This window comes from Aotus nancymaae, unplaced genomic scaffold (assembly GCF_030222135.1).
Source record: "Aotus nancymaae isolate 86718 unplaced genomic scaffold, 86718_ANA_hifiasm-v0.15.2.pri h1tg000019l, whole genome shotgun sequence".
Taxonomy (NCBI): Eukaryota; Metazoa; Chordata; class Mammalia; order Primates; family Aotidae; genus Aotus; species Aotus nancymaae.
This window is the reverse complement of record NW_026988431.1, coordinates 8,010,857-8,028,914: the sequence shown is the minus strand read 5'-3', so window position 1 is coordinate 8,028,914 and position 18,058 is coordinate 8,010,857. Positions and strand designations below refer to the sequence as shown.

General features: G+C 35.6%; 1 protein-coding gene across 3 annotated transcripts in view; it reads right to left on the bottom strand.

The window, feature by feature from the left end:
* Positions 1 to 565: 565 nt before the first annotated feature.
* The window catches only part of NGLY1 (N-glycanase 1), a 62,757-nt gene continuing 45,264 nt past the window's right edge, over positions 566 to 18,058 (bottom strand). The window contains exons 7-12 of one of the 3 annotated variants that reach the window (XM_012435560.3): positions 16,336 to 16,481; positions 13,880 to 13,990; positions 12,370 to 12,534; positions 8,830 to 9,015; positions 1,686 to 1,863; positions 566 to 1,268 (exon numbers count right to left, since the gene is read on the bottom strand). In XM_012435560.3, coding sequence (XP_012290983.1) covers positions 1,093 to 1,268; positions 1,686 to 1,863; positions 8,830 to 9,015; positions 12,370 to 12,534; positions 13,880 to 13,990; positions 16,336 to 16,481 — 962 coding nt within the window. In that variant the 3' untranslated portion in view covers positions 566 to 1,092. The remainder of the gene's footprint in view (positions 1,269 to 1,685; positions 1,864 to 8,829; positions 9,016 to 12,369; positions 12,535 to 13,879; positions 13,991 to 16,335; positions 16,482 to 18,058) is intronic. The other 2 variants (XM_012435561.3, XM_012435563.3) reach the window with 2 other exon arrangements.

The window sequence follows — 18,058 nt, the reverse complement described above, 5'->3', positions numbered from 1 at the left end:
GTATATAAATACTGTATAATATAGTTACATAGTTTCAAAGCCAAAAATATTTTCTTCAATGAGGTAAAAATACAACTCAAAGGTGGCCGGGTGCGGTGGCTCACACATGTAATCCCAGCACTTTGGGAGCCCAAGGTGGGTGGATTACGAGGTCAGGAGATCAAGACCATTCTGGTCAACATAGTGAAACTCTGTCTCTACTGGAAATACAAAACAATTAGCCGGGTGTGATGGTGCATACCTATAGTCCCAGCTACTTGGGAAGTTGAGGCAGGAGAATTGCTTGAACCTGGGAGGTGGAGGCTGCAGTGAGCCGAGATCGCGCCACTGCACTCCAGCCTGGTGACAGAGCAAGAGTCCATCTAAAAAATAAATATATATATATATATTTTTTTCAAAGGTAAGGCATTTTCAAAATGTCCACATATTATGAAATTTAAAATGTATCTTTTAATTTATGCTGTTGATGTTAAACGTCTTCATAACTCATATCTATTCAAGTATTTTTCAATGTTTAGCAAAAAGTAAAAATTTTTATTTAGCCAAAATAATCACTAAAAAGATGTAAGGCAAAATAATTCATTTATTTCTTAAATGCCTATATATTTACAATCATATAAACTTTCATGCATTATATAATTTATGAGATACTATACTTTCACATTAATTAAAAATTAAAAATATTAGGAGACTCTAATTCAATCACTTATGAAGAAATTAATGGCTGATTAGAAAATGTCAAATTACTATTGTAAGCCCAAGATTTTATCATAATCATGAATAGCATTTAATCATGAATACCATCATTCAACTTTTAAAACCATACTTATAGTTTTTATATTAAAATCCCATATTGGGTCAACAAGACTTTACTCCAAATTATAGTCACATATGGAAGAAAGGTTTTTAATTCAGGATTTTATTATAGTCCACAGTATAAAGATAATTTTTCATGAGGGTTACATGATGGATAGCTAGCAAAAGAAATATGCTAGCACAGGGTGGTAATTGCCAACTAAGCATGCACTGAACCAACAGACTACTTCTGTAAACTCCTTGATTATTGCCAGCTTTTCTATAATGTTCAGGTTCTCAAAGGTCACTGAATTTTATAATTATCTCCAAACAATTTTCTTCATGGTCATTTAAGCTTTGTCTAAACAGCTGGGTGTGCTGCCAAGCGATATCACCATCTCCTCCGCTTAATTCTGCTTCCAAAATAACTTCAGTGGCACCAGAAAAATCAGCATAGGAGTGAAGATTTTTATCTGTTAGAGGGAAAAAAAATTAACATTTTGCTTTTGGTAATTTAAAGAACACAGATAGTTTTGAAATGCATTTTATATAGGCTGATGTATAAGTTAAACCTTTAAAACATATTTAAACCTTTTAAAAATATTTAAATATTAAAAAATATGAATTAATCTTTATAGAAGAAATGCATCCTTTGAAACAACAACAACAAAAAAGATTTTTTTCCTTGGATTGTATTTCACAACAGAAAACATCAGCCTTTCCGTTACAATGGGATCACACAGGTTTTTGTTAACTTTTTTTTTTTCTTTACTGAGATAGTATCAATAAGTCTTGGGTATGAAAATGCGCTACATTTCAAATAAGTACAATTCGTCTTCAGAGTGGTAAATATATATATTTCATGATTAATTCTCCAGTCAAATGCTCACCGCCTGTCAGTTCTACTCGTGCTGTATCGGATCTCAATTTCCACTCTATTGTTCCAGTCTGAAAAGTTTGACTACTTGTTCTAATAGAAATGCTATCTACTTTTAGGCCAACTGATCCACACTCAAACTTCCAGGAAATATAAGCGAAAGATGATCCTTCCTTTCGGGCCAGATATACCTATAAGGAGTAGGGATGGGGAGAAAGGAACTGTCAGAAATAATGAAATAGTATAGAAAACAAACTTAGTGAAGAATATTACTGTCACAGGGGAGTATGTACAAGTGGTTATTTAAAAACTAACTTTTCCCTGTTGAAAAGGTTCTTACTGCTAACATTTTTTTCTGGCAATTTTTCCCGTGGCATCTTTTGCCCTAGAAGAAAGGTATTATTTAAATGCAGATGTCCCCAGTAAGTATAGCTCTAAAGGACTGCATACTAACCAAATTTTCATAAATCATATTTTTATATTAAGAAGTTCAACTCTTTAAAATGAGTTTTATGATTAATCCTGCTGAAAACAAAGAATCCTTTTAAATGCAACTACTCCTTAATTTTTATTTCTTTTCTAAGTCTGGATTTTCATGTAAGCTTTCCTAGCGTGACATTTAGCCTCTAAATCAAGAAAATACCTCAGCCATTGCTAACTAATGGTTTAAAAGGTGATATCCATGCCGACTTCTATAAATTCCATGTTCCCTGTTCCTTCATCAATGCCCTTGAGCACGTTAAGTGTATGCTATTTAAAGCATCTAAGTCTACTGGCTGCTTCCAGCTCATCCTCTCTCATACTTTCATCCACACTCCTCAAAACACTGTCATGAAAACTGACATCCACAGCCTTGGTCTTTCACAGGTCACTCTATTCAACCATTCTCAAACCCCTAAGACTCTGACTCTTCAGTCGTGCATCCCTTATGTCTAAATTCCCACAAAAATCTATGCATTTTTAAAAAATAATTCTTGGAAAGAAACTCCTTCTTCACTAATAATGCACTTACTACTATAGTTTGAACCTTACACTCACTGGAGTGAGTGTAATCAATCATAGCTCACTGCAGCCTCGAACTCCTGGGTTCAAACGACCCTGTTGCCTCAGCCTCCAACCACCATGCCTGCCTAACTGAAAATTTTTTTAGAGATGAGGTCTCATTATGCTGCCCAAGCTGTTCTTGAACACCAGCCTCAGTCTCTTGAGTCGCTGAGATTACAGGGGTGAGCTACTGTGCCTGGCTCTAATCAGACTAGTGTTTTAAAATCCCACTTTCTTTATGTTATCTGCCTGGTCTAAAATGTACAGCAAGCACCTGGCTCTTGCATTAAGTCTAATCTATTAGCTTTAAAAATCCTCCTCAATTTCATCCCACCTTGAATTGCCAATGGCCCTTTATATTCTTTTATACTATACTGTACCTTTATACTGCCAATACTCTGACCTACCTTCATCAAATCATATGCTCTCTGGGGGCACAGTTTCTGGATTCATAAAAGCATTTAGGGCCAGGCATGGTCACTCACACCTGTAATCCCAGCACTTTGGGAGGCCGAGGCAGTCGGATCACTTGAGGACAGGAGTTCGAGACCAGCCTGGCCAACATGGTAGAACGCTGTCTCTACTAAAAATACAAAAATTAGCTGGGCATGTTGGCACATGCCTGTAATCCCAGCAACTCAGGAGGCTGATATATGACAACTGCTTGAACCAGGGAGGTGGAGGATGCAGTCAGTGAGATCGTGCCACTGCACTCTAGCCCGGGTGACAGAGCGAGACTCTGTCTGAAAAAAAGATAAAAATCAAAATATTCAGTAAATATTAAGTATTTATTAAGTATTAAAGATCTGTATACACGTTAGACTTGATCTTTTTAGAAATATCTAACTCATATTCTAGCTCAGAGGCAAATAGTTGCAAGTACCATATAAAACACACCTGCCATGGAATATCCTATTACATGTACTGTTCTATATTCTGGTCCTTACTCATCAAGTAAAAAATCAATCACTGACAGTATTCTAGTCACCATCTATTTGACAAACAACCTATAGCTATTTTTCCTCCAGGTGTGCCTATTAATCTTATAGCTGTTTGTAAGGAAGATGTGGGACTCAGGACTCCACCAGTGTTCCCTGGGAGTCATTAGTTTCACCCATCCTAAACTATCAGGCATCTGGGTTATGCACAGGTTAACTGCTCCTTTAAAGAGTGGCTAGCAAAGGGGGATATCTGAGAAAGAAAAGCCAAACAGAGAGGTTACTGGAAGAAAGGTAAACTAAAAGAAATAAAAGACTTGAGGGAAGTAATCTTAAGACAGAAATATTAAGAGATATACTCCAATTTATGTTTGAATATGCATTTCTATATCTTGTATATTTTCAGAGCTCATTAGTTTCAGATGTCCCTCAAAAGTGTGGATATAAAATATGATAGGTTGCAGTCAGGTAAACTTCAAATATCTAACTTACTCCAATAAGTGCCTTAATTATACTGAGTGGGTCTGGGGCAGAACTGTGGTTTTAACTGCAAGAGAAGGTTTATAATAGCTGTTGAACATGCCTGAGAGCATCTGTTAAAGACAAAATTTTCAGTCCTAAAGGCATCCTCAGCTTTTAAGACTAGAAAGTTAAAGGATAAGACAGAATTTATGATTTAATACTTAAATGTTTAAACATTCAAACATACTATGAGCAAAATAAAAAAGGTCTCATGTTAAAGAAACAGTATATGGAGATAAAACAGACGCTATTTATACAGAAAATTCATATCATCTTTTTTGTACAATATATTCTGTGAAAGACTCATTTTTAGAGGTGCTAGAAAGTTACCAAGAATATGTATATTCAGTTGGTAAATTAAAATGTACCAAAACAATAGGTTTTTGTTTTTTAAGAGATAGGGTTTCTCCATGTTGGTCAGGCTTGTCTTGAACTCCCGACCTCAGGTGATCTGCCCACCTTGGCCTCCCAAAGACCCACTGTGCCCTGGCAACAACAGAATTTATTAAAAACCTCCAACTGGCTGGGCGGGGCGGCTCATTCCTGTAATCCCAACACTTTGGGAGGCCGAGGCAGGCAGATCACCTGAGGTCGGGAGTTCAAGATCAGCCTGACCAACATGGAGAAACCAGGTCTCTATTAAAAATACAAAATTAGCTGGGTGTGGTGGCGCATGCCTGTAATCCCAGCTACTAAGGAAGGCTGAGGCAGGAGAATCGCTTGAACCTGGGAGGCAGAGGTTGCAGTGAGATGATATCGTGTCATTGCATTCCAGCCTGGGCAACAAGAACAAAACTCCATCTCAAACAAACAAACAAACAAATAAAAAACCTCCAACTGTGGTCCTGTCTATGTATAATACCAACACAATCAGTAACTATAATTTATTTAAAAGGAAAAAAAGCAAACATTCACTTATCTGGTGTAGAGAAAAACTATTTTTTTAACCGCCATTGATTGTTCCTAATGTTGTGAGTTATTTGATACACATTTATGCCTGTTGGTTTTAAAAAAAGTTTCAAATGTATTGTGTGCATTCTATAATCTTGGTTTTGTAATTTGCAGGTCTCTAAGAGGTGAGTGTTGCTACCCGACTTAAGCAGGAGTGCTAGTAAAGTCAGAAATCATGGATGTTTTCTCCTGTATTCTATATATACCGCCCCACTCCTCCTACCACCAGTGACCCACTCTTGTTCCTTTTTGATGTCTGTAAGCACATATACCTTTGCATGAGAACAAGACCTGTGTGTCTAGGGTAGATCATGTTAGAATTGATTGCATTAGAGGTCACTCAGCTGGTTCTACTGCAGAATTGCTTGCTTGCCTGTTTTGGGGAAACTCCTCTACATATTTGGTCACAGAGGTCTGAGCTGATTGTTGTAAAGAGAACAGGAAAAAAAAAAACCACACACACTTGAAGTATGAGGTACTTTTCACTCAGACTCAGGGTGTTAGTGGCTCTTGTTTCTGTCTTCTTTCCCTCAGTATCACAAACAAACACATATTCTTCTACCATTTACCCCATTAATCTAAACAGTTGGCCCACGTCTTTCACTTATACCAGCTGCTTGAGGCTTGCCTCTTAATTCACCATTACATCTGATGCCAAGCACAATATTTGACAATGTCTATATTTGCTGAGTGCTGAATGAATTCTTGACATAATGCCAAGCATAAAAAAATGCTAAAATGACTGTAGTGACAAAGGAAGGAATAAAACTGATCAAAACCAAAAAGTACCTAAGAAAGTGTTTACAGTGCTCTACATAGCCCTAGGGTGATACAGAATTTACGTCACATACATTTCTACATTCACCAATCTTTAACACTGAACACTTATTATGTATCAAGCACTATGCCAGATATATGAATATTGAGTACAAAAGTGAGTAGAAAAAGACAGGGTCTCTCCCTGAGAACTGTTTATAATCTAACGGGAAGGAGGCAAGTAATTTACTCTCATAGGTATTTGTTGAATAAATGTCATTAAAGAGAGGTACATGGTGAAATGAATCTATAAAGAGGGAAATGGATTCAGTCTGCTGGGACCTGAGGGAGTGAGGCTTGGGCCAAGTGGTGAGGTTAAGAATAAATTAATCAAAAAAGAGAAGTAGAGGAGGTTCTGTGGAGAAGGGAGAAGGGGCAATACATCTGCAATGCAGAGAGCAAGGGGTAGCATACTGCAAGGCAAAGCCAGAGAAGAAGGCAAGGATCAGATTTGGAAAAGACTTGGAGCTATGTCTTACTCTAAGAGCACTAAGTTAAGGATTAAGGTTTTGTAAAGGTTTCTTTAGTGATAGCATAGATCACAGCTTTGAAAGGATTAGGGCAGATGGAGGGAGATTAGTTAGGAAACTATTAACATTGCTTTTATCAAGGTGTTATCACTCGCCTCCCAAAAAGCTTACCGGTTGTCTTGGTTTAGTTTTTATATTCTTTTCAATTCAGATATTATCGAACAATGTTATTTGCTTAATAGTCAAATTTAATCTTTGTGTTCCTGGGAGGATATCTCTTTGAGAGGTGAAGAATCTGTTCTAAAACTCTGAAAGCAGGCTGCATGTGATCTGTCACGATACCTGGTTGGAGATTACTGAGAAAAGGTGTGGTGAGAAATAGCTTTACTATTCAACAGAGCTAGAAAATCCCTAATTGGGGGCGTGCTAGTACAGAACTAGAAAAACTGATTTAGACAGAATATCCAAGTTATAACAATTGTTACTTCCAAGTTATCATTCTCTATAAGTAAAGATTCTAGTACTTTTCTTCATTTGATACTAAATATTGTAGTTAGAGATGAATTAATCCAACTTAAAAAAAATGGTACCCTTCATAAAAGTGTATCAAGATATAAGCTTTACTTGAATTGGGTGTATTTTCTATATAATGACCTTTGTCTCTCATTTACATTATTCAAATCCTTCTCATACGATAGATCCTCTCTGGCTGCAATGTTCTATTTGGAGATCTCGAAACATGCCACATACCCTATGCCTTTTTCTTTTTGTTTCCTTGCCTGATGAACACCTACTCATCCTTCAGCATCCAGCTCAAATGTCGTCTGCTCGTTTGCCCAACTCCCATAGCCAGAACTAATTACTCCCACCTCGCTGTTTCCATAGCAATGTGTTGATATCCTTATTATAGCACTCTGCATCATGGTTAAGATGGCTGTTTATGCTTTGGCTTCCCTTGTTAGATCGTGAGAGCAGGAATCATCTTTTTGTCCATGTAACTGAGAATAATGACTGGCGCAACAGTACCAGTTTGCTGATGAACAAATGAGTGTATAACACAAAGAAGAAATACTCTATAGAGTAGCTCTGTTTCTTGGCATATCACATCTTCTTTAACACATCACTATTTTCCCCACCATTACTACTTTACTAACATTGCTAGTTAGGAGTGATTTTTCTCCATTTCAGCAAGTATAGACTAGTCATTGGATAAATAACACTTTTATTCTATCTTGCTTTCTGTTCAGAGAAATTCTTAGGCTACAGATAGTCTTCTAGAAGATGTTCATTCTCTCTCATCTCTATACAACTAATTACAGATATATTGAAATTTTACATTTTATTTTTATTTTCATGCATTTCTTTAGCTAAAGAAGGAAATTCCAAAATTTATAATAATAATCTTGTAAGTTATTCTTTAATACAAAAAGACCTCAACTTTTTTAGCATTAGACAATGTCATTTAAACAGGCCATTTCTATGTTTAAAGAGCAAGTTTGGTTTTGGAACAAAAACTTATGATTGAAAAAGAGAAAAGCAGAGACCTTATCACTGTATGTCTTTTGTAATTTGATTAATGCCTAGTACAGTGACAGCATATAATAGACGCTCATAAACACTAGCAGCTGTTTATCTGTGACTCAGTTTTTTAGTCTAGCTAATATATTTTACAAGTGAACAACTTCCCACTCAAGTATCTTGATAAATTAACTTTAAAAGCTTCCTATAAGTTAATTAATTCCATGAAAATCTATCAATAATATGATCAGATCTACTGAGGTCATGTGAATAGCTTTAAGTTTATCTTGGTGTGTTTCTAAAGAGCACGTAGTTTTAAAGTTAAGCCTCTTATTTGTTACTGTTAGCATGTGACTGACGACAATATGCAACTTGGTATAAGTGAACTGCTATGGTCCTAATCTCTTCTCATTTTTTTTAAGATACAGAGAAGAAATAACTAATATTGCTGCTCAATCACCCATATTCTTTGAAGTGAAAGGCTGTTAGATGTTTAACTTATTGAAATTTTGAACTGAATCTATTATACTCCCTAATAGCCTGCATTTCATGGGCAATCAATACACATCTGTGAAGGACTTAATTAGCAATATACTATATATATATTCATGCAAAAACCAGTCACATGGATTGATCATACATTTGATTATTTTTCCCCATGAAAGAATTAAATTCATCCTCTTTGATGAAAACAGATACTTCCTTGATATAAATGCAAGAATTTCTAGTGGACTTTTGATTACACATTGGGGATAGAATTTTCCTTCCCAGGTTAAAGGATTACTGAAAATAAGTTTGATATATCAATTTTCACATTTTGTACAACTGAAAAATGCAGCTAATCTATATTTTTTTTAACCATGACAAAAGTTTTAAATGGTTTTATGCATTAAGTTACCATGTGCCAGTCGGTTTCAACTTTTCTGAATATAGATTCCATTTTCCACACGCCATTCTCCCATCCAGAAATGGTTTGATTGTTATTTGAAATTCGAACATAACAATCTTTCACAATATTATAACAAAGGAGGAGCTGTTTAGAAATCTTCTCATTTTCAGAGGGAATAAACGAGGTTTCTTTTCTCTTAAAAAGAAAGCAGAATTAGTTTTTCAACATTATGAAAGGCGTAAAAAAGAAAAAGAGAAATTACTACGTAGAGTTGTAAAAGAATCCTTCAAATTGAAAAGAAAAATTGGTGCCATTGGAAAATTTGGAAAATATTTTATAAATTAAGTATAACCAGTATGATGTTATTATAGCTTTAAACATTACTAGGGAGAAAAACAAGAAGTATGAGCTCTGACTTAATGTTTCTGTGATTTTGCGCTCCATTAATTCATTAATTTTTCTTCTTTTCTACCACCACCACTACCTCCTACTTGGACTTCTACAATTGTCTCCTGAGGCTGACTACCAGTTTTCAACTCCTGCCTCTCCTATCCATGATCCACATAGCAATGAAAATGATTTTTGAAAAAATGTACACTGGGATATGTCACTTTCCTGCTTAACTCACTTCACTGACTCAAACTCCAAGCTCTTTACCAAGGCTACCAGGGCCCTATATGATGGTTCACTCTGCTTGCTTCTCCAACTAGATCTCCTGTTACTCTTCCCTTTCATTTCTACACTCACATCATATTAATTTTCCTTTAGTAAAATCCAGCTCATTTTGCCTCATGACTTTGACACATGCTGATTCCTTTGTCTGGATACTGTCCTTTCTACTCTCTGTATACTTGATTCCTTCTCATCCTCAGTCCTCAACCATTTCCTCAGTGTCCTTTCCTAATTCCCTAAGCTAGGAGAGCAGCTGAGAGGTATAGCTTGTAACAGTCTTCTGCATGTGCAAAATTATTACAAAAGCTTGTATTTTTACCTTAAAATTCCAGGCAATCTTTGCATTCTAGTCTAAAATAACATTGATATTTCATAAAATATTTTAATTCTAAGATTAAAATAAAACTTTTCTTTCTGGAAATGATATCACCAATGTTCTTTCTGTTTCCAACCAATTGTAAGATCCAGTTCCAAAAGTTTTTAGATTAATGTTTTTCTATTTACTTTTAAAACAAACATCCATTTCTAAAGGAAAAAAATGATTTCCTTTTAAATCCATGGCCCTAAAATAGTCTCCAGCAATTAAGAAACTTAACAAAAATTTCAAAAGGGAAAGCAATGTGGTATACAACCCAATTCATATTTTTAAAGTTATTCAACTTCCATGCCATGCAAGACATAGCACTCCCATGCATAAAAAGAAGTGAAGACCTGGCTGGGCACGGTGGCTCACGCCTGTAATTCCAGCCCTTTGGGAGGCTGAGGAGGGTGGATCATGAGGTCAGGAGATCAAGACCATCCTGGCTAACAAAGTAAAACCCCCATCTCTACTAAAAATACAAAAAACTAGCCAAGCATGGTGGCACGTGCCTGTAGTCCCAGCTACTCAGGAGGCTGAGGCAGAGAACTGCTTGAACCCAGGAGGCAGAGGCTGCAGTGAGCCAAGATGGTACCACTGCACTCCAGCCTGGTGATAGAGTGAGACTCTGTGTCTCTCTCTCTCTCTCTCTCTCTCTCTCTCTCTCTCTCTCTCACATACATACACACACACACAAACAAAAAACAAAACAAAATGAAATGAAGACCTAAATGATATCCATGTTTTAAATTGAAGACAGCTGTGAATTAAATTGGCTCTTTTTAACTGCCTGTATTTAGATTTATACTTGTAACGTACTACATGGCAGTGATTTGAATTATTTGTTAAATTTAGATCTTGTAATCCCATGGCTGAACCAATGCTTTTAACTGCCTGCTACAGATGATGGGATAAATTAAAAAGCAAACATAAGATTTATTAGGGATAATACACTCCTTTTAAACATATTGTTACTAGAGAAATGAGCTGAAACAATGGCAAAATTTAGAAAAAGTAGATAAATAAAACTTTAGTTTGGAACTGCTTGAGATTGATATTGTGATGAGTTATTTTCCTTTCAAGCATTTTTTCATTGCAAATTTCCTAAACATTTATATTAAATGCTTACCAGTGACTCAACTTTAGCTCACTAAGGGCAAAGGACAGTCTACTATAATGTCCTAATGCCCATTACACAGATTTTTACCCAGACTCTTAACTTTAGGACCTACCTATAGAAATTATATGTCCACTGTCATTTAATTTTGGGAGATTAATCATGTGATATCTTAAAATAGGTTTTAATGTAACAGTAATCATACCACCAACAGTAATTTCTAGCCAATACAGATATATGCAAGTATATACCAAGAAATATAGACTTTCATCAGGTGAATTGCCAAAATCCTATATTTTCCCCACTCTATAAAGTTTTCATCTGGCGAGGAAAAAAGTAAAACAGCATTCTTCTAAATGCATTAGAATCTCATTTTAAAAGACCTAATTAAGTTCTTCACAAGAGGCTATCCAAAGGTTTAAAGAACAGGTATTTGACCTAGTTAGTCATTACCAAAACGTAAATTAAAATCATGATACTACTATATGCCACCAGAATTGCTAAAATGAAAAAGACAATACCAAGTGTACATAAAGATGTTGAAAAATTTCACATACTGCTGGTGAGAGTATAAGCTGGCATAATCATTTTGAAAAATTGTTTGGCAGTATCTACTAAAGCTGAATATACTCATACTCATTACCTAGCAATTCCACTCCTAGGTATATATCCAACAAAATGCCTGAACATATTCACGGAAAACATGAATTTGAATGTTCAGAGCAGCACAATTTATATCGGCCAAAACTAGAAACAACGTAAATAGCCATCAACAGTGAAAAATTACATTCATACAATGAAATATTATACAGTACCGCAATGAGAATAAACATACCATACATGTTACAACATGTATCTCACTGACACGAAGTTGTACGAAAGAAGCTATATACAAAACAGCACATGCCATATGATTCCATTTATACAAAGCACTATAACAGGTGAAACTAATATATAATGTTAGAAGCCAGAATAATGATTACTTTCAAGGGTGTAAGGCAGTGACTGGAAAGAAACTCAATGCTTCTTTCTGTGGTTCTAATGATCTATTTGTTATTCTGGTTGGCAATTACATGGGTGTTAAATTTGTAATCATTAAACTGTACATTTATAATCTGTGCATTTTCCTGTATATTCTTCAGTAAACGTTATACTGCACTAAAAATTTACATAAAGTAAAAAAAAATGTTAAATCCCATTTTAAAAACTTTTTGCTAACTCTTACACAAGATTATGCTATGTTAATCAGTTACTGATTCTCTTCAAATGTTTGCATCTTAAAATAATTACTCTAAAGATAACTAAAAGGTCATACTCAATGCAGCTGGAGCATAGCATAGGAAGTGCATAGTAAAGGAAGCACGAAAGTAAAAGGATCATCATGCTAGAATGAATTAAGTACCTCTAGACCCATTTCACCTCGGGCCACTCTCCAAGCCACTGACCCAGATATTCTTCCACCAAGTTCTCCAGGTTTAGGGGTTTTGGGAGAAATAAATTCAACAAGCTCCACAATTATCCTCTGGAGAAGTTCTTTCCTTCTGTTCTCTGACAAAGATAGCTGCCTCTGTAATTCATGTTTTTAAAAAAAGTTGTTAAGATTAGGGGAATGTATAGGTCCATCTCTAAGCAGGAATATACTTAAAACACTTGGATTTTAAGAGGTCTTGAAACAAGTAATGAATTTTATTTTCAAACATATATTCAGAAAATAAAAAGGACATTGTGGAAAACTTAAATAATTTTATAAATTTTACATTGGGAAATCATTTAACACCGATTTCCAACTCTCCATGACCTCTATTGTCCTAGATTTATTTATAATGAAGGTAGCAACTTCTGTTTCTGGATATGATAGACTGGCTTGTGTCAGAATGTCTTGAGGAGAAAAGCTAGAAAAGCTAGTGGAAACACACACAAAGAACACTCACATATAAACACCTGTTTGAATGCAACAGAAAACTACCAAGGCAGCCAGAACTTGAGAAGTCAAGATTCCAAGAGAAGAAATGACTGGAGGTGAAGGGCACATACTGTACTTCTTTTCCCTTCCAGTCATTTGTCAATTTTTAAGTGGCATGAGAAGAGGCTGGGAAGCCAAGCACAAAATGGTGACTAAAGTGCTGGAAATCAAAGCAGAATTTGTAGCAGAATCACAGCGCTGGAGTAAAAATAAACTGAGGGTCAGAGTCTTCTAAAGCAAGGGGCACTAGCAAATACTCCAGGTTTTCAGGTAAAGATCTCTGAAGGGCTACACATTAGGGGTAAGAGCAAATTCAAAACAGACTGAAACCTCCCTGGAATCATAATTACTGATTGGATTCATGTACTCTGCCCTGGTCTAACTGCCTGCTACAGCAAAATTCATAGCTTATTAAGTTATGAAAAAATACCACAGACATAGAGTTAAAATTTTCAGTACTATCAGGGGGTATAAAATAAAAATTGAACCTTTCATCTTGGAACCCCAGTTCCTCTCCTCAGAAGTAGTCATTGTTAATAATTTCCTGTGCCTTGCTTCTGAAATTTCCTCACGTGGATGTGTGTGTGTGTGTGTGTGTGTGTGTGTGTGTGTACATACATACTACATAAAGATGAGTGTGTGTCATTATATCCAAGGCACAGTTACATTGATACATAAGACAACACAACACACTTTTTATGTTGGGTACTATAAATATTGAAATTTTGTTTCACAGAACTTTGAGATGAGATAGTTTAATCCAAAATAACTCATAATATTTAAAATTAGTTATCAAAATTTCCAATGAACAAAAAGATAAAACGTATCAAAATATTCTTGCTTAAAAAATAATGTTACTGCTTTAAGAATTTCAATGGGCTAATAAATGACTATTCTCGATTATATAAAAATGTCAACACTTCTTTCAAAAATGACAGCCACCACATACCTGCTTATTAAGCCCATTAATAGTTTCTCGAAGTAATGCTTCTTTAACCTTAGTTCTTCTGGCAATCACCTCTTCATGTTTACAGGAATACCGCCAAGTGACATCGACTACCTAAAACAAATTACAGAATACAAATACTTAGCAAGATTACAACCATCAACCTTTACTTACTAAATATTTTGAATGTACGTAATTTTTAAATGCACATTTTTTTTTGAGACAAAGTCTTGCTCTGTTCCATAGGCTAGAGTGCAGTAGCATGATCTCGGCTCATTGCAATCTCCACCTCCCAGGGTCAAGCAATTCTAGTGTCTCAGCCTCCCAAGCAGCTGGGACTACAGGCATGCACCACCATGCCTGGCTTATTTTTGTATTTTTTTAAGTAGAGATGGGTTGGCCAGGCTGGTCTCAAACTCCTAGCCTCAGGTGATCCACCCACCTTGGCCTCCCAAAGTGCTGGGATTACAGGCATGAGTATCGTGCCTGGCCTTAAACGCAACTTTTAAAATACTATCCTTTGTTTAAAATGTAAAAGCCGTGGGGCCGGGTGCAGTGGCTCATGCCTGTAATCTCAGCACTTTGGGAGGCTGAGGTGGGAGTATTATTTTAGGTCAGGAGTTTGAGACCAGCCTGGCCAACATGGTAAAACCCCTCTGTCTCTACTAAAAAAAAGTACAAAAATATTAGCCAGATGTGGTGGCGCGTCCCTGTAATCCCAGGTACTCAGGAGGCTGAGGCAGGAGAATTGCTTGAACCTGAAAGGTGGAGACTGCAGTGAGCCGGGATTGCACCACTGCACTCCAGCCTGGGTAAAAGAGTGAGACTCTGTCTCAAAAAAATACAAGGTTTTTAAAAAATAAAAGTAAAAGAAAACAAAATTTAAAAGCCTGTAAAAGAAACTGAAGAGAATATATCACTTATTCATTCCTAAACAGTGATAGTTTAACCAGAAACACTTTAAAAAAGTGAAAATGTCACAACATTATCTTTATAAAATTTGCCTGCAAATCTGATTCCACAAAATTCAACAAATAAAAATTTTATCCATTTTTACTGTATTAAATTTATAATATAAATTTTATAAGTTTATAAGTTTATAAATTTTATAATATAAAACTGATTTTTTATACAAGTAGAAAGACAATTCAATGGAGAAAAAATAATCTTTTCAATAAATGGTGCTAGAACAATTCATTATCCACATGTTATAAAAAAACTTCATACCTTGGATCATATAAAAAAATTAAAATGGATCACAGACATAAGTGTAAAACTAAAAATATAAAACTTCTAAAACAAAACATATGAGAAAATTGTTGTAACCAAGGGCTAGGCAGAATTTTTATTTTCTTTTTTGTTTTTGAGATGGAGTCTTGCTCTGTCACCCAAGCTGGAGTGCAGTGACACAATCAGGGTTCACTGCAACCTCTGCCTCGCAGGTTCAAGCGATTCTTCTGCCTCAGCCTCCCGAGTAGCTGGGACTACAGGCATGTACCACCATGTCCAGCTAATTTTTGTATTTTTAGTAGAGACAGGGTTTCACCACATTGGCCAAGCTGGTCTCAAACTCCTGACCTTGTGATCCGCCCGCCTTGGCCTCCTAGTATGCTGGGATTATGTGTGAGAGCCACCATGCCTGGTGAAAAATTTCTTAAATATAACATCAAAAAGCGCAATCCATGAAAAAACAAATTGATAAACTGAACACAAGTTTCTTCTCTTCAAAAGCCATTAAGAGCATGAAAAGACAAACTATGGATAGGGAGAAAAATCTTTGCAAAGCACATATCTGATAATGGACTTATATAAGAATATAAAGAACTCTCAAAATCCAACAGTAAGAAAACACAATACCCAATTTAAAAAAATAAGCAAAGGGGAACATACAGATAGTAAACAAACACATAAAAAGATACTCAATATTATTTGTCATTAGGGAAGGTACAAATGAAAACCATAATGAAATGCCACTACACACCTATTAAAGGGGATAAAATTAGAAAGTCAAATCATACTGTTAGCAAGGACATGGAGAAACTGGAAACTCTCATGTACTGCTGGTGAAAATGTAAAATAGCACAATCACATTGGAAAACAGTTTAGTGGTTTCTTAAAAAGTTATATGTATATCTACCATATAATGCAGCCATTCTACTCCCAGGCATTAAGCAAAGAGAAAAGGCAGCATATGCCCATAAAAAGACTTTTATGCCTGAATGTTCACACCAGCTTAACCCCAACAGTCATTAACAGGTGACATGGTAAACTATGGCACATCTATACAATGAATACTGATTTGCAGTGAGGATTTTGGTATATACAAACGATAAAACTTATCAAATTGCACAATTTAAATATATGCAGGCTATTGTATGTTAATTATATTTATAAAATCGCCAAAAAAGAAAAAAAAATATTTTATTTTTAGAAAAAGTTTTTTTTCTCTTATGCCCTACCTCATCTTTAGAAAATGCTATGACATAGGAAAGCTTCTTGCCCCATCCTATTTCATAAAGGAGTGGCTTGTCACAGACGTCTTCACACGCATCACAGTGCAGCCATCGCTTCTGAGAAGGAGAATAGACTTCTGTCCAGACATGGTCTACTCAAGAGACAAGAGAGCAATGGAAAAAAGGCAATGAAACCAGAATGACTATCAATAACTATATAAAAACTCCTAAGAATCATAAAGTAATGTGTAATATTCTAAATCTTAGTTAATAAGTGAGTATTTTGTGGCACACAGGATTTTAGAATACCTGTGTTAATTTCTCTGTCTCTTTGAAATCCTTAAAATGTTTTTCCAATCTCCTTTAATGTGGTCAGTTTTAGGCTTAATGCATGCTATAATTCTTTTTTTTTTAGAGAAAAAAAAAGGAAGAAAGAGAGAAAGAAAAAAAGAATGAAGAAGAGGAAGAAAAAGGAAGAAAAAGAAGAAGAGAGAACGGGAGTATTGCTTTATTGCCCAGGTTAGAATGCAGTCTAAAAATGGGAATTGAAAACCTCTTTTATGCCAATAATTGTGCTTAACAATGGAGACAGGTAGGAATAAGGGAAGAAAATAACAAACAAGCAGCCAACTATAATATTTCATTTAAACCTATGAAATGCCATGCAATTATTGAGGAGCGATTTACTTCCAATTATGTAGTCACTTTTGGAATAGGTGTGATATGGTACTGATAAGAATGTATGTTTTGTGTATTTGAAGTGGAGAGTTCTATAAATGTTTATTAAGTTTACTTGTTCCGGGTCTAAGTTCAAGTCCTGGATATCCTTGTTAATTTTCTATCTCGTTGATCAGTCTAATATTGACAATGTGATGTTACAGTCTCCCACTATTATTGTGTGGGAGTCTAAGTCTCTTTATAAGTCATTAAGAACTTGTCTTATGTTTCTGGTGCTCCTGTATTGGGTGCATATACATTTAGGATCGTTAGCTCTTCTTGTTGCATTGATCCTTTTACCATTATGTAATGTCCTTCTTTGCCTCTTTCGATCTTTGTTGCTTTAAAGTCTGTTTTATCAGAAGTGAGAATTGCAACTCCTGCTTTTTATTTATTTATTTATTTTTGCTCTCCATTTGGTTGGTAAATCTTCCTCTGTTCCTTTGTTTTGAGTCTTTGTGTATCCTTGCATGTAAGATGGGTCTGGATACAGCATACCGATGGGTTTTGGCTTTTTATCCAGTTAATAATATATATGAGTTTAATACTGCCATTTGATGCTAGCTGGCTGTTTTGCCCATTAGTTGATGTAGGTTCTTCATTATGTTAATGCTCTTTACTTTTTGATATATTTTTGGAAAGGCTGATACTGGTTGTTCCTTTATATGTATAGTGCTTCTTCCAGAAGCTCTTGTAAAGCAGGCCTGGTGATGGTGAAATCTCTAAGTACTTGCTTGTTCGTAAAAGATTTTATTTTTCCTTCACTTGTGAAGCTTAGTTTGGCTGGATATGAAATTCTGGGTTGAAAGTTCTTTTCTTTAAGGATGTTGAATATTGGTCTCCACTCTTTTCTGGCTTGTTAGGTTTCTGCTGAGAGATCTGCTGTAAGTCTGATAGGCTTCCCTTTGTGGGTAACTTGACCTTTCTCTCTGGCTGCCCTTAGTATTTTCTCCTTCATTTCAACCCTAATGAATCTGCTGATTATGTGCCTTGGGGTTGGTCTTCTTGAGGA